Below are 13112 nucleotides of genomic sequence, written 5' to 3'. Positions count from 1 at the left end.
TTGTGTTTTCTATTCGGATTGTATTCCGCCCAATTTGTAATTTTTACTAGACTCTGATGTACCACGCTGATTTTGTGTTATATGATATTGACCTTTTAAAAAAAAAAAAAAAAGGCTATGAAAGAGCGGGTGGACTGCCAAACACATAATCAATGCATGCACTTGGGGAGTATAGAGAATTGAATGGAATATTTTTCATTGATAAAAACTAGTAATCAATGCATAATATCATGCAATTAGATCGGTAATATACAACAGGATAGTGAACGAAAAGCTCCCAACTCTCTAAATTAAGGAAGCAATCTATACATTTTGACCTAGTGTTACAAGAAAGAATTGAGCTTTCTAGCACAATTTTACATTTGAAAATCCTTATCGTTCTTCACTAATTTCTACCATTTCTATAGTTTCATGAATTGGGGTATTGGTTTTCGTTGTAGCAAACCCTTCATCTGGAATAAAAATCCATTCTGCAAGCCGAGAAGGACTTTCTGGGCGATCAGAAGCCACTGTCATCCCTTCATTTGCTAGATTTGTTTTCTTGGATGCATCATATGTGTTCTCTTTTTCCCTGTCGAAGTTTTTTGCCATTGCAATTAGCTTTTGCCATAGTGACGAGTTGTTAGAAGCCAAGATCACTCTGTTGTCGTATAAGAAGATAGACAGGAATAGGATGAGAGCAAAACTCAAAGATGTGGCGGCAACTAGGAAAAGACCCTTAAAACTTTCGACATTGAGGCTGCCAGATGTGACCCTGGCACCATCTTGCTCTGCACATTCAACTTCTTCCCGAAACAATTGGCTTTGAATTTGAGTGAATTTATCTCCGTCGGTTACATTTAAGATTGCTCTTGAAACGTCAGGTACAAGGGGAGATCCCTTTGGAAACGCCTGCAAGTAAAGATCCACATAAAACATACACACTTTGTTACTGCTGAACTTGTGGTGGAAGAAAAAACATACGTTAATGAAGCTTCTCGAAAGTGTTTTTTTTTTTTTTTTTAAAGTTGTTTTTTGGCGCGAGTAGAAGACAACAATATGCCAAACTAATGCAAACAACTTTCTAGACAAAAAAAAGTCATAAGTTGTTGCATTTAAGCGTAGATAAAAAATAAAAATAAAATTGTTGCATTAAAGCCACAACAAACACCCATATAGAGCTAGCAATCGAGTAATACAAGAAACTATAGAGTTGATGCTATTAAAAATAATACATGAGTAGGATGTGTAGTTTTGTTTAAATCTTAAATTCCAATCATTGTATTTCACAATTTTAAAATCAATTGAGTGAAAAACTCTGTTTTGCGAATTATATTTTTCCCAACTCCATAGGACATGCAAATATATTTCAAGACAATGCACGCGTGCACAGAGAGAGAGAGAGAGAGAGAGAGAGAGAGAGAGAGAGAGAGAGAGAGAGAGAGAGAGAGACTTACAAATCCAAAGCCAACTGTCTTGAAGAATGGTCCAACCATAGTATACTTGGTACAATATAAGGGGTTGGCAAGGAACAGCCTTATATAAGGGACCTCATCAATAATTGCTGCAACACTTCTTGTGGACAGGGCTTCATCATACTCTTCAAAAGTGCTATAGTTCCTAAGCTTGGAGGGATCAAATCCCTCTCTCTTCAATAGCCCATTGACAAAAGTACCGGTTTGGGAGCCTACATATTCTTTATTCATTTTCAGGTCCATAATACTTGTGACACTGGGTTGGAGCTTTTGTACTGTTAACATTGATGTTAAGCTCGCTGTATAACTCGATGTTAGTACCAGCACTACGAAAACCCACACGATTACCACAAATCTCGATAAGTTGCTGACCACTTTCTCCTCTGAGAAAACAAACAAAAAGCAAACCAGTTCCTGTTTTGTGAGAAACATTTTGTCACCAAATAATACTTTTTTGCGGCGCTAATGTTCTATTCAATATGCATCTAGCCTATTCAATGACAACATTGAAATTATTATTAAAAAGCTTAAAAATAACGGAAATAAACAGATGCTAACTATCTTTACTAACTATGGAGCATGTGTAAAAGAACTACTGAGATAAGGGTGTATTACTATGGGCAAACACGAGTGTGGAGAAGGAGAACCAGAATATCATTCCGACTTGCTTGTGAGCTGGGCCTCGGAATTCTTTGTTTACGCGATGTTCTAGAACCCAAACCACAAAACCAGTGAAGATGAAAAATGCCCCAGTTGTTAACCACAAGTCCAATTTCAGGGGTTTCATGAAAATCCATGCATTCTTCCTCTCATCATCCTCTATTCGAACGACCATAGCCACACTGGACTCCATGAATGGCAATGTGAAATCCGCAAACCTCGCTCTGTTTGCTAGAATCGTTACATCACCCACAACTGCATCGTAGTTCTGAAGATTGACACAAACTTAGTTACTTGAACTTGACAAACAGAAAATGAGAAACATAGCAAATTCATACTGCAAATTTGATTACCCCAAGAAAGATCTGATGAACAAGATCATCGTAACTTCCAGGTCTATCGCTTTCGAAGGAAACAAAATCATAGGGGACAGCATATGGTAGTGAGTGTATGACTTCTTTGAACACATCTATGCAGAAACCAGTTGCATCCACGACATTAGTTTCAGAATCCGTTTCCACTTTGACCAATTTAGGAAAACCACTGTTGGCAGGAACTCCCACCCTCAATTTATATTCACCTGTTGGAATTTCCCAACCTTTGGGTACAAGATTAGATTCACCGGGCCAAATGATGGCTCCAGGATCTTCTTTGTTAGTGGTGTAATTCCCATTCCTGGCCAATATAAGCTTCTTTGATATGCCAGATTCCCTAGTCCAGAATCCAATTTCCCTCTCCCCCTTTCCAATTACATTGACTATTTGAAAGGCCGATGGTTGCAACTGCCCATCCACTAGGTTAAATTCACCACTCAACCCCTGAAATCTAGTGTTCTTTATTGATTGAAGGAGCCTTGGTCCCATTTCGGAGGATCCAATTGCAGCTAAATCTGCCAAGTTGCTTGTAGTGACTGGTTTCTTGAATTTTGATCGAGAAATACCGGAACTATCAACTGCCATGGCTAACATCGTGGCACTGTCATACGCCCACAGTCCAAGCATATTTAGTTCAAATCTATCTATGTTTGGATTCTCTTGACGAAATCTCTTTCTCCATCTTTCAGTAAAGTTTTGAAGCTCACTCGAGTTTGGAACATAAGGTTTCACACCTATGACCCCTTGCATCAAACCTATGATCTTAGGATCCACAGACTCTAAACGACTCGTAAGCCCATCTGTAATGATCCAGGCATATCCCTTGTTCATCATTTCAGCTTCTTGCACCTTCAAGAAAAGACGAGAAGCTAAAGATGGTAACATATGCACCACAAAAACCCTGGTTTGCTTTGTCTTTAGGTTGTAGAGTTCTTTTAGAATGTGATCGTCTGTGGCTGAAAGAGACATAATACTTCGATAACGTACCTGAGAACCAACCCCTAGCAAAGAATCAGCTAAATAAGGACCTATTCCCCGTCCATAATCGGTATCCTCATAAATTAGCACAACCTCTCTCCAACTGAAGGCCTTAACTATAGCGGCAAGGGATTGAACCTGAGAAGAGCCATTATGTGCCCCTCGAATGAAGTATGGGTTGTCCTTGGGCGACAGAGAAGGACTTGTCGCCGAAGATATTATAGGAACTTGCGTTTTGTGCCCAATGTCAATCACAAAATCTGCTTCGGTGCATGTTTGTAGACCTATTATTGCTTGTACTTGGACATTTCTCATCAAGTCTATAGCTGCAAATAAAAGTTCAATACCAGTTAGACACTAACACATCAATTGCCAATAGCCTCAGACGTGTGCATAAGTAGCATATAAAATTGCATAAAAAATTAAAAACATATATAGTGTATTGAAATACGTAAAATGTATATTACGATGCGCTAAATGTTATTGCATTGGGTCTAGCTAAACTTCAAGCCAATGCACGGTGGTTAGCAAGACCTGTCCTTCAATGATTTTTCAAAGCATGCAATTTTTCGTGGGAGGTTTAATCTTTATTCTTGGATCCAAGAACCAAGGGGGCTTTTCAAACTCATGCTTTGTTTGAGACTTGGTTTCCACAATGATTGCAAGTTTTGGTTTCCAACAATTGTTTGCAGCGTTTCCTCAAACACCTTAGCATGAGATACTGAGTGAAGCTATAAAATTCAACGGAAATTTTTTGGTCAGTGGCGAAAGGGACAAACTACCTAGGACATAACGGTTTGCTCCTTCCTAAGGTCTCAGGTTTGAAATCTCTTTGGTGCTATCAATTCCATTGAGGCCAGTTTATTATATACGGACCTTACTCCGACATTAATTGGGTTATTTGCAAGTGGTCGGTGGAATTGGCCTCCGAATTAGTCGAGATGCGAGTGAGCTGGCCCTGGACATCTGAGTTATCAAAAGATCATAAACGACTTTCACATTTTACATTAACAACTTGTACCTCAACCTCCGGCCAACAAACTTGCACATCCTGCATAAAACTTGACTAACACTATTATGGCTTGCACCATGTAAGTACATAAATGACTTGCATCTCCATAGCTGCTGCACACCAACTTGACCATGCACTTTCTATATGAGTAACCTAGCCAAACGCCCACCTGACTGCCTCCATGGTTTTTGCCAACACCACCCATCCCCTGACCGCCATGAAACGTTCACAATTCTCTCCCCGGCCCCATGGCCCATACTTAAATAAAATCTGGGTGTCTTGTTTTTCTTGTTTCTTGTTCTTATTATTCTTCGCGATTGTGTGTTTCATAATTTGGCCTGGTTCCAGCAGAAGTCACCTTATTGGGCTTTTGTTTAGAAGTGAGCTTTGGGCAGAGAATCGTAGGCGAAATCGGAAAGTGGTGGTGGTGTTAGCTAGTGGGTCGTGGAGATCAAGTATACATATGCATGAATTATTATATATATTTCCACAATTTCAAAAAAGAAATAGTATGTTTCCACCGTTCCACGTACGTCTCCTATAGTGAATTAACCTGATCAGAAATTAAAAAGGGTATATATTAGAGGTGACAATTTCAATCCATTTTTATAAACCCGTCTAAACTCGCCCACTTATAACCCAACCCAAGAGCGGAACCAGAAATTTATTCCGCCTTAGGCTAACTCAAACTTTATATGCATGAACCAAAAAGAGGCAAACTCGTACTACTTGCGCGGCTCCACATTGACCTTTGGATGGTCACATGAACACCCTCAAAAAAAAAAATTCTTTTGTTCATAATACATGTAGAAATTTTATGCCAGCTTTTCTTTTGAACACCCGATACATAAAATATTTGAATACCAGGCCCAAAAAATCAATCCACAAATCAATCCAATTTAAATAGCCTAATTACGTTATTTTGTATTTGAACACTCACCTCAATATACTATGAACATCCATCAATCTAGATAAGTTTTTTTTTTCTTAAACTAAAAAAATTCATTGTTATCTACACTTGCCAAAAAAATGTGTATGTTTTTTTTTTTTATTATCTAAAATAACTTTTTTGAGTTCTTGTGTGGCATAGTGGACAATTTTTGTGAAATTTCTTGATTGCATTATTCATACTCGCACAAGAAACTGTGTTACTTGTGAATATATTGGTGGGTTTATATAAAGAAAATTTTTGAATACCCAATACAAAATCTTGGAGCTGCCATTGATCGTACATAAATATATAAATGTTCAAAAATAAATAAAAGAAAAGTACAAAAAAAACATACACTATCTAATGTACCCTACGATGTTTCACAGAGTAAAATCATCTATAAACGTATATTATTTAAGTTGTACCCTACGATGTTTGACTGGTGGGTTGGCTGAATGGGATAGTGGTTGGGTTGAGGACAAAAATGAGTTGAGCTAAAAATATTTAGACTGAAATATTACATATAATTTTTTTATTTGGGGTCTTTTGAAGGTACACCTGAGCTACGGCCCAAGGAAGCCCTCCCATGGTTCTGCCATTGACCCAACTCAACCCGCCCATATTATATGATGGGTTGATATGGATTGAACCCATATATATTAACCCATATTTATATGGGTTTAAATAGGTTAAAAATGGGTTCAATATAGGTTATACTTAAAAACCCAGCCCCTTTTTTCACTGCTCGTAATCGAAAATTCGTTCTTGAAATGGAAGAAACCATGGGGAAATGATTGCCTTGGCTTGTCTCTCCTCAGCACACCTTTCTCACTCCTCATTGTACGTTCTCCTGGTTTGGTTTCCAGTGGCGGATCGAGAAATCTCATACAGATGGGTCACATTTCAAGCATGTTTTGAGTAAAAATACTTAACCGAAGTAATGAATAACTTTAAGAAAAAATTAATGGATTATTTGTGTTTTTGTATTTATATTTTATTATATCTTATATTTAGTTCTGTAATAGGTGCATAGGTAGTTGTGGTACTATTACTACATAAATCCTTGTTGGGCAAGATTCAACTCTTATAATTGGAAGTTTTGAAGAATTTTTTGTGTTTAAAGCATTTAAGCACATTTTTAAAAATATATAAAGAAGAAGCCCTCAGTCGACACTAGAAGGATTTGAACCTACGCCACTTACCTCGAGGCACAAGCACTTACCACTAGTACAGGAATACCACATTTGCTATGCTTCGGGAAATTTTATATACGTTACATATATTTTATTTGTAAAAAAAATTACTATATTACGACAACTTCAGGTGGGTCACATGACCCACCTGTTCCTTTACTAGATCCGCCCCTGCTGGTTCCCCTCGTCTCTCCCTCCCTCTCTTTCTTTCTCTAAATATTCTGAGTTGTATTGCCAAATGCATCTGAAATTGACTTGAATTTCGTTAACTTCAATTGAATTTGATCTAGAAAAGGATGGTGTGGTTCAATTGAATTGTTAGCTTCAGTTGAATTTCGTATTCCAAATTTGATCTAGAAATCAAGCTGAAGTCGGTGATCTGAATACAACAGATGTAATTGAAAAGGATGGTGTACTAGAGCAGGTGGGTTGAAGAATTTGTTTCTGCTATATTTTTGGTGAATTGGTTCCCATATGAAGCACAAACACTTCGTCAGAGCTCACGTACCGGTGTCAGATACTTCACACCGACACTTTCCGGACACACACTTCTCCCAGAATGTCCTGTTTTTTTTTTCCCAATATTTTTATTTTCTTATACCAAATTAAAGTACTCATGTAAGAAAATTTAAAAAATAATATGTAGGAGTATATTTTTTTGGAGTTTGAAAATGCATTGAAAACCGTATGGAGTTTTAAAATTGGGACAGATGGAGTATTTGAAAATGGGAGAAAAGGAAGGGAAACGGGTTGGGTCGGAAGGATTTGGGTTTGTCTTGACCCATATTTGACCTGATCCATTTCAACCCGTTTACTATTTGACTCACATTGGACCTGCGACCCGTTTCAACCCGTCCAGACCCGTTCATTTGCCACGTACCTCTAGTATATGTACATGCCCACCCAATCATATTGTACCTCTAATATTATACGATTACTATATCTGAAATTGTGATGCCACTTTCGTGCTATGAGGCTCAGTGTGGAGGAGGGAGAGCTAGCCTAGGTCCAATGGGGTTCAAGCCCCCCAGTAAATCCCTTTTTTTCTTTTTTCAAACTTTTCATTTTGTAAAATTATTTTTATGAATTATCTTCCAATGTAGTATTATTCTAGATCTCTTTTTAATCTTTCGCATATATTTTTTTTGTATATCATTATTCATTCTCAATTTTTCATGTCAAAATTAGAAAAATTCTACTATACTGGCGAAATGAGATATCTAAAGCTAAAAATATATATCACTTACGATGAAAGTTGAAACTTTCTAATACATAATACCCAAAATTTAAAAGTGGCTAAACAATGGGCTAGCTCTAAGCATATATTTAAGCAATTATTTATCATTTTTACGATAATTTTGTTTCTTTTTCTTTGTCGATAGAACCCACAACGCAATTCAAATTTGTTGGAAATAAAATTTGAGAAAAAGATATTCTTTCCAATTGGAGCTAGATTAATTGCTAAATATTGCGTTTTAGTTCTTGTGGATTGCATGTGTTTTGTAAGTAACTTTCATAATAAATACAGTATGTTAGTTTTTTTTTTTTTTTTTGATTTTCAAACTAAAGTTTTTTTTTTTTTTTTCAGTATAGTAGCAATATTGCACATCATGAATTTTTTTTTTTGGTTGGAGTGTGTTAAAACATGCCCGACTAACCCTGATTCTTGGCTACGCGCCACTGATAACACTTGGTAATAATCGAATGAATTTTGAAAATTATCAAATGCAAAATCGATGATAGAAGAAGGAAAATATTGCAGAATATTAGGGAAATAGAAATAGACGTACCAGCAGAGGCTGCCTCCACAACATCATTTTTCGAATCTCTAGGGTGGAGAACAATCTTTGTGGTACGTGTTTGAAGACCTGATGCATAGAAGTCTTCAAGCGCCATAGATGTGCACGTATGGCTTATCTTTCCCAGGATATCATCCAAATCAAGAATTAGCCCGACATCAACCTCTATTAAACCAGTACTACTATCATTTTGAGCCCCTAATAATGGCACAATATTGTAATAGCAGCTCATCATCAACAATAGTAACCCATGCAGCTGGGAATTTGAGTATCTCGATTGCTTCTGCATTCTTAGAGAGAGAGAGAGAGAGAGAGAGAGAGAGAGAAGAAGAAGAAGAAGAAGAAGAAGAAGAAGAATCGTTAAGCTTTGTTTATATTTCAGAATGTTTTGGAGCAAAAATGATTGGTTTTTGAAGCTTCATGATATTCAATGCTACATATATATAGTCCACAACAAAATACTGTATGCAGATAGATGAGCATGCTATAGTTTCACATTTCGACGAAATGATTTCGTGGACTTAGTCAGTCTATACACAGGGTGGAGTACTATTCAACAATCAAACTATCACAAAATCGATAACGAGTAATTGACCTTCGGAAACATCAATTCTACTTGATTAATCTAAGCCGTGTAGTGTAGTATAGTATACGTACTAGCAGTACTCTAGGCTCTAGCACCATTCTTAACATTCTAGAATTTCTTAGCAATTAATATATTCAACTACAAAACACTTTACACACACACTCACATCTTTTGGTGGGGTAATGTGTGTGGGCACTAATGTGAATGTGAATGTGAATGAGTTTGAGTAAATAATTGTGTAAATATTTGTGGTCGTAGAATAATTGTTTCTTACGATGGAGTTTATGACTGTTTGACCCAATATCCGGCCCACACACACACAAATTCCCTCCTTAACTCTGTCCCATAATTTTGGTCCATCTTTTTTCTTTTCTTTTTTTTCTTTTTTGGATGTTCCAAATTTGTTTTCCATTTGGACTAGTAATGGAAGAAAAGTAGGACATTTAATTTTTGTCCTTCCCATTTCAAAATTCAAAAATGGAGGGAAATTTTTATTGGATTTCAAACAAACCGCCACATAATGCTAGGATAACTTTGGAAATATATTTGTTTTGAAGAGTAATAATTAATGTTGTCCTTTAAAATATAGGAGTACTAGGTAATAGTTTCGGTGGCGGCGCGGTGGTCGGGCGCCGGTCTACGATGTGGATGTAGCTGGTTTTGTGGGCGCGTTTGTGGATCCTTGTTGGGTAGTCGCGCTCATGCATGGTGGTGGTAAAGGTTGTCATCTGCGTTCAATTTCTATCCTATGCTATCATTCGTGCTGTTTGTAGTTCGGGCGGCTGTCGTTTGAGGGTGGCGCAGTGGTTGGGCAGTGGCTGCCGCCTTGGGCGGGGGAGGCGGTTTATTTATTTATTTATTAGTATTACTAATTACTATTAGTTTTTTTTTTTTGGTTGAGTTTGTCCCATTTAGGTGCTGGGCTTGGCCCATTAGGTTGTGGCTTGTCCCTTTGGGTGTGGTTGATTCCTTACCAACTACTGAGTCTTTTTTTGTTTATGTTTTTTTTTGTTTTTTAAATGTGACGTATTGCGTAGTGATATATAGGTGAGGTATTACCGTCTGTTCATGATGCTCATTAATGTATCGGTCATACAGAGTTTCTCTTTTGTATCATTTTTATTAATGATATAAAAATCTGTTCTTTGCTTATAAAAAAAAAAATACTCCTATTGGATTCCTAAAAAGGGACTACAATTTTGGTGCGGAGGGAGCATATATATATATAAATATATATGCACATGGTCTAGACTAGATATATAGTAGGACAATTAATCTTGTGTAATCCCTTGATGGCCAAGTTTCCCCACGCGGTGAATAAATTGCCATGCATACTACATGATCGACTACATGCTAATTTTATTTTATTTTATTTTATTTTTGAAACAGCCTAAAAAGAAAATGTGTCCATTGAATGCAAATCATGAAATCAAGACCTCTTGTTTTGCTTGGTTAACTTCTGCCAATCAAAGCAGACTTTTCTCATTGCTGTCGGCAGGTCATATATATTATATGTAGAAGATAGATAGATACATGTGTGTATATATATGGCTATCTATATATGTCTATGACTATATATACATATGGACGAATAGAATGACAGATGCAATAAGGGAAAGTCTACTAATTAATTCGGTTTGGTTATTCAACAAGCCGTATGCTGTAGGGTGAGACCGTTTAATATTGAAAACGCGGTATTTTGATTGGATTGTCCCCCAAGGTTTAAGGTTAGCTTTTCTAGTGCTAGTAGTAGGGGAGTTTTCACTAAACTATACTTACTAAAGTTCATGTTTTCATGAATTTCTAGGCAAGTCATTTTTCTCATATGCATCAACTAAAATATTATTTGATGATAATAATTTAAATATTGTCATTAGCTTGAAGCAAAAAAAAATACTATAGTGGAAACACATCACCCTGAGTCGAGAGTTTAATGAGTGGATCAGCATGGCCACAAATAAGAGGTTTATTATCTTGTGGTCACACTTTCGACTCTCTCTCCGTCAACGAAAATTCTTGGGACCTGTGGATGTTTTCCGATCGTTAACTTCAAGAGACTGTTAAAAAAAATAAGAAGAAGCTTTCTTCTTGGCCTAACTTTTTGCGGCGTCTTTTTTGTTTTCTTAATTCTTACAAAATTTTGGTCAAATTTCTATGTCACATCATTTGTCTTGATGAGAGCAATATAAAAACATAGAAGAACATGGACTAAAGTTAAAAATAATTCATATAAGATGACGAAAAAATCCAAAAGTAAGTCTAGATGGAAAGACCGACATTTGGGTTTTTTTTTTGTCGTCTTATATGAACTTTTTTCAACTTTGGTTCATCTTTCTATACTTTTCGATTCCCCTCGTCGAGCTGAACAAAATGATGTAAAAATGTGACCATAATTTGAGAAGAAATAAGAGAGAACAATTAAAAAACTGCACCGAAAAAATCAAAAAAAGTTAGGGCAAAGAGGTAGTAGTACTTTTGTTACGTGCTAATCTTGATTATCTTTGAGCAGTGAGCTTCCATTAAGGGATCCCTTAACTTGTTAAGTTAAGAACTCACGAGTTTGATGTTGTTTCCGATTATATTTTGATGATCTGAACCGTTCAATGTGTTTAAAACATGATTTTAAGGGTACATGAAAAATCGGCAAAAAGTATGACTGGAAAGGGCTTAATCCGAGCAGCTTTTTGTTGGTTTCTAATGGAGACCCTTAAAATTACGTTCTGATCACATTAAATGATTCGGATCATCAAAATTCGAACGGAAAAAGGGAGGTCCTTAACTTAACTCAATAAAAGATCCCTCCTTGGAAGGGGACTATCTTTGAGATGCCCGTAAATTTGGTGGATTTGCAATTGCTATTCCCACATAACATAGAAGGAAGACTTTTTATACTATGTTCAAGTCAAAGCCGCGGAATATAACTTGCAAGCCAAATTCTATGAAGGAAGAAAACAATTTATAGGTAAGGTAACTAAAAACTACTGTAGTAGTCAAAATCACTTACTGTAATTTCCACGAAATGTTTTCATGTGTCATTCGCTCGTCCTTGAGACTTTGCAACTCCAGCACCAAATGTCGCAATCAAATTGGCAAATTTTCTTTTCTTTTTTTCTTCTTCCTAGTAAATTGGCAAATTTTCAACCAAACAGTGTCAATCAGAGCGTGTGATCACCTGATCTCTCTTCTCTCGATTCTTTCAAGTTGTCAAATTGTTGGTGCAAAATCTGAGGCTTTGAAATGCTATGCAGTTTTTCGAGACAGCTCGGCACATTGAACTTCGCGAGGTCGCTCCGGACACTTCCGAACTCAAATTTGGGCGTGGTTCAAAGTGTTGGAAAGCTTGTCGAGTCCTCTTTCTAACCCAATTGGTTCCACTCGAAGACGTTTTATACATTGAAATGTGTAACCATTTTACCCTCAACGTGTCATGGAAAAAGTTATTTTTGACCAAGCAAATGCGTTTTTCTCTTTGCAATTGAACCAGGGACCACCCTACATGTTTAGAAAAGGGGTTTTCTTGAGGTTTAGAGAAGGAGTAGTAAAGGAGCAACAATCCAAGTCTTGAAGGTATATTTTTCCTTATTTCATCATCGGGGAACTTAAAGATTATTTGGAAGCCCAGATTGGGGTGTCTACACCTTGCCTATCATAAGCCAATTATCTGATTCCGTCATTGACTCTCATTGTATGAATATGCCTTTTAATCTAACACAAGGGCGGAACCACGAATTGATTCTGCCCTTTTTTTTTCAATGAGCAAAACAGTGTATATAATATGCATACAGACAATCTCTAATAAATAAAGCTTGTAATCCATTCCATGCACCGCGCATATTGTGAATGACTAGATTGAACAAGTGAGATCAGATATCTATTTCTTTATACAATGATATCTTTAACATGCACAATATGAAAAAAACGCTCCCGTGAGAATTCTTGGACATCAACAAATCTCAAAAAAGGCTCCATTTTTATTTTTTTTGTTATTCCATTATAATTTAAACCTAAAAGAGTAAGATTATAAAAGCCAATATTTTAATTTAAGCACATCAGCCAGTATTCTGAATAAACTAAATTAGTAAAAATCTAACCACATCAGCCAGAGAAGGAAGTAGGAATGGACTT

At 36.6% G+C, this 13112-nt stretch overlaps 1 protein-coding gene across 1 annotated transcript; it reads right to left on the bottom strand.

Moving 5' to 3' along the window:
• Positions 1-206: 206 nt before the first annotated feature.
• On the bottom strand, positions 207-8800 carry LOC131309954 (glutamate receptor 2.8-like). The gene is made up of 5 exons (XM_058336679.1): positions 8393-8800; positions 2468-3792; positions 2070-2382; positions 1437-1837; positions 207-891 (listed from the first exon to the last, which is right to left on the bottom strand). Exons 1-5 carry the CDS (start codon positions 8688-8690, stop codon positions 373-375), a joined length of 2856 nt encoding a protein of 951 aa, XP_058192662.1. The 5' UTR covers positions 8691-8800; the 3' UTR covers positions 207-372.
• Positions 8801-13112: the final 4312 nt, after the last annotated feature.

Source organism: Rhododendron vialii, chromosome 12a (assembly GCF_030253575.1).
Source record: "Rhododendron vialii isolate Sample 1 chromosome 12a, ASM3025357v1".
Lineage (NCBI taxonomy): Eukaryota > Viridiplantae > Streptophyta > Magnoliopsida > Ericales > Ericaceae > Rhododendron > Rhododendron vialii.
The sequence above is the reverse complement of the archived record's forward strand: the minus strand, read 5'-3'. Positions and strand labels throughout refer to the sequence as shown.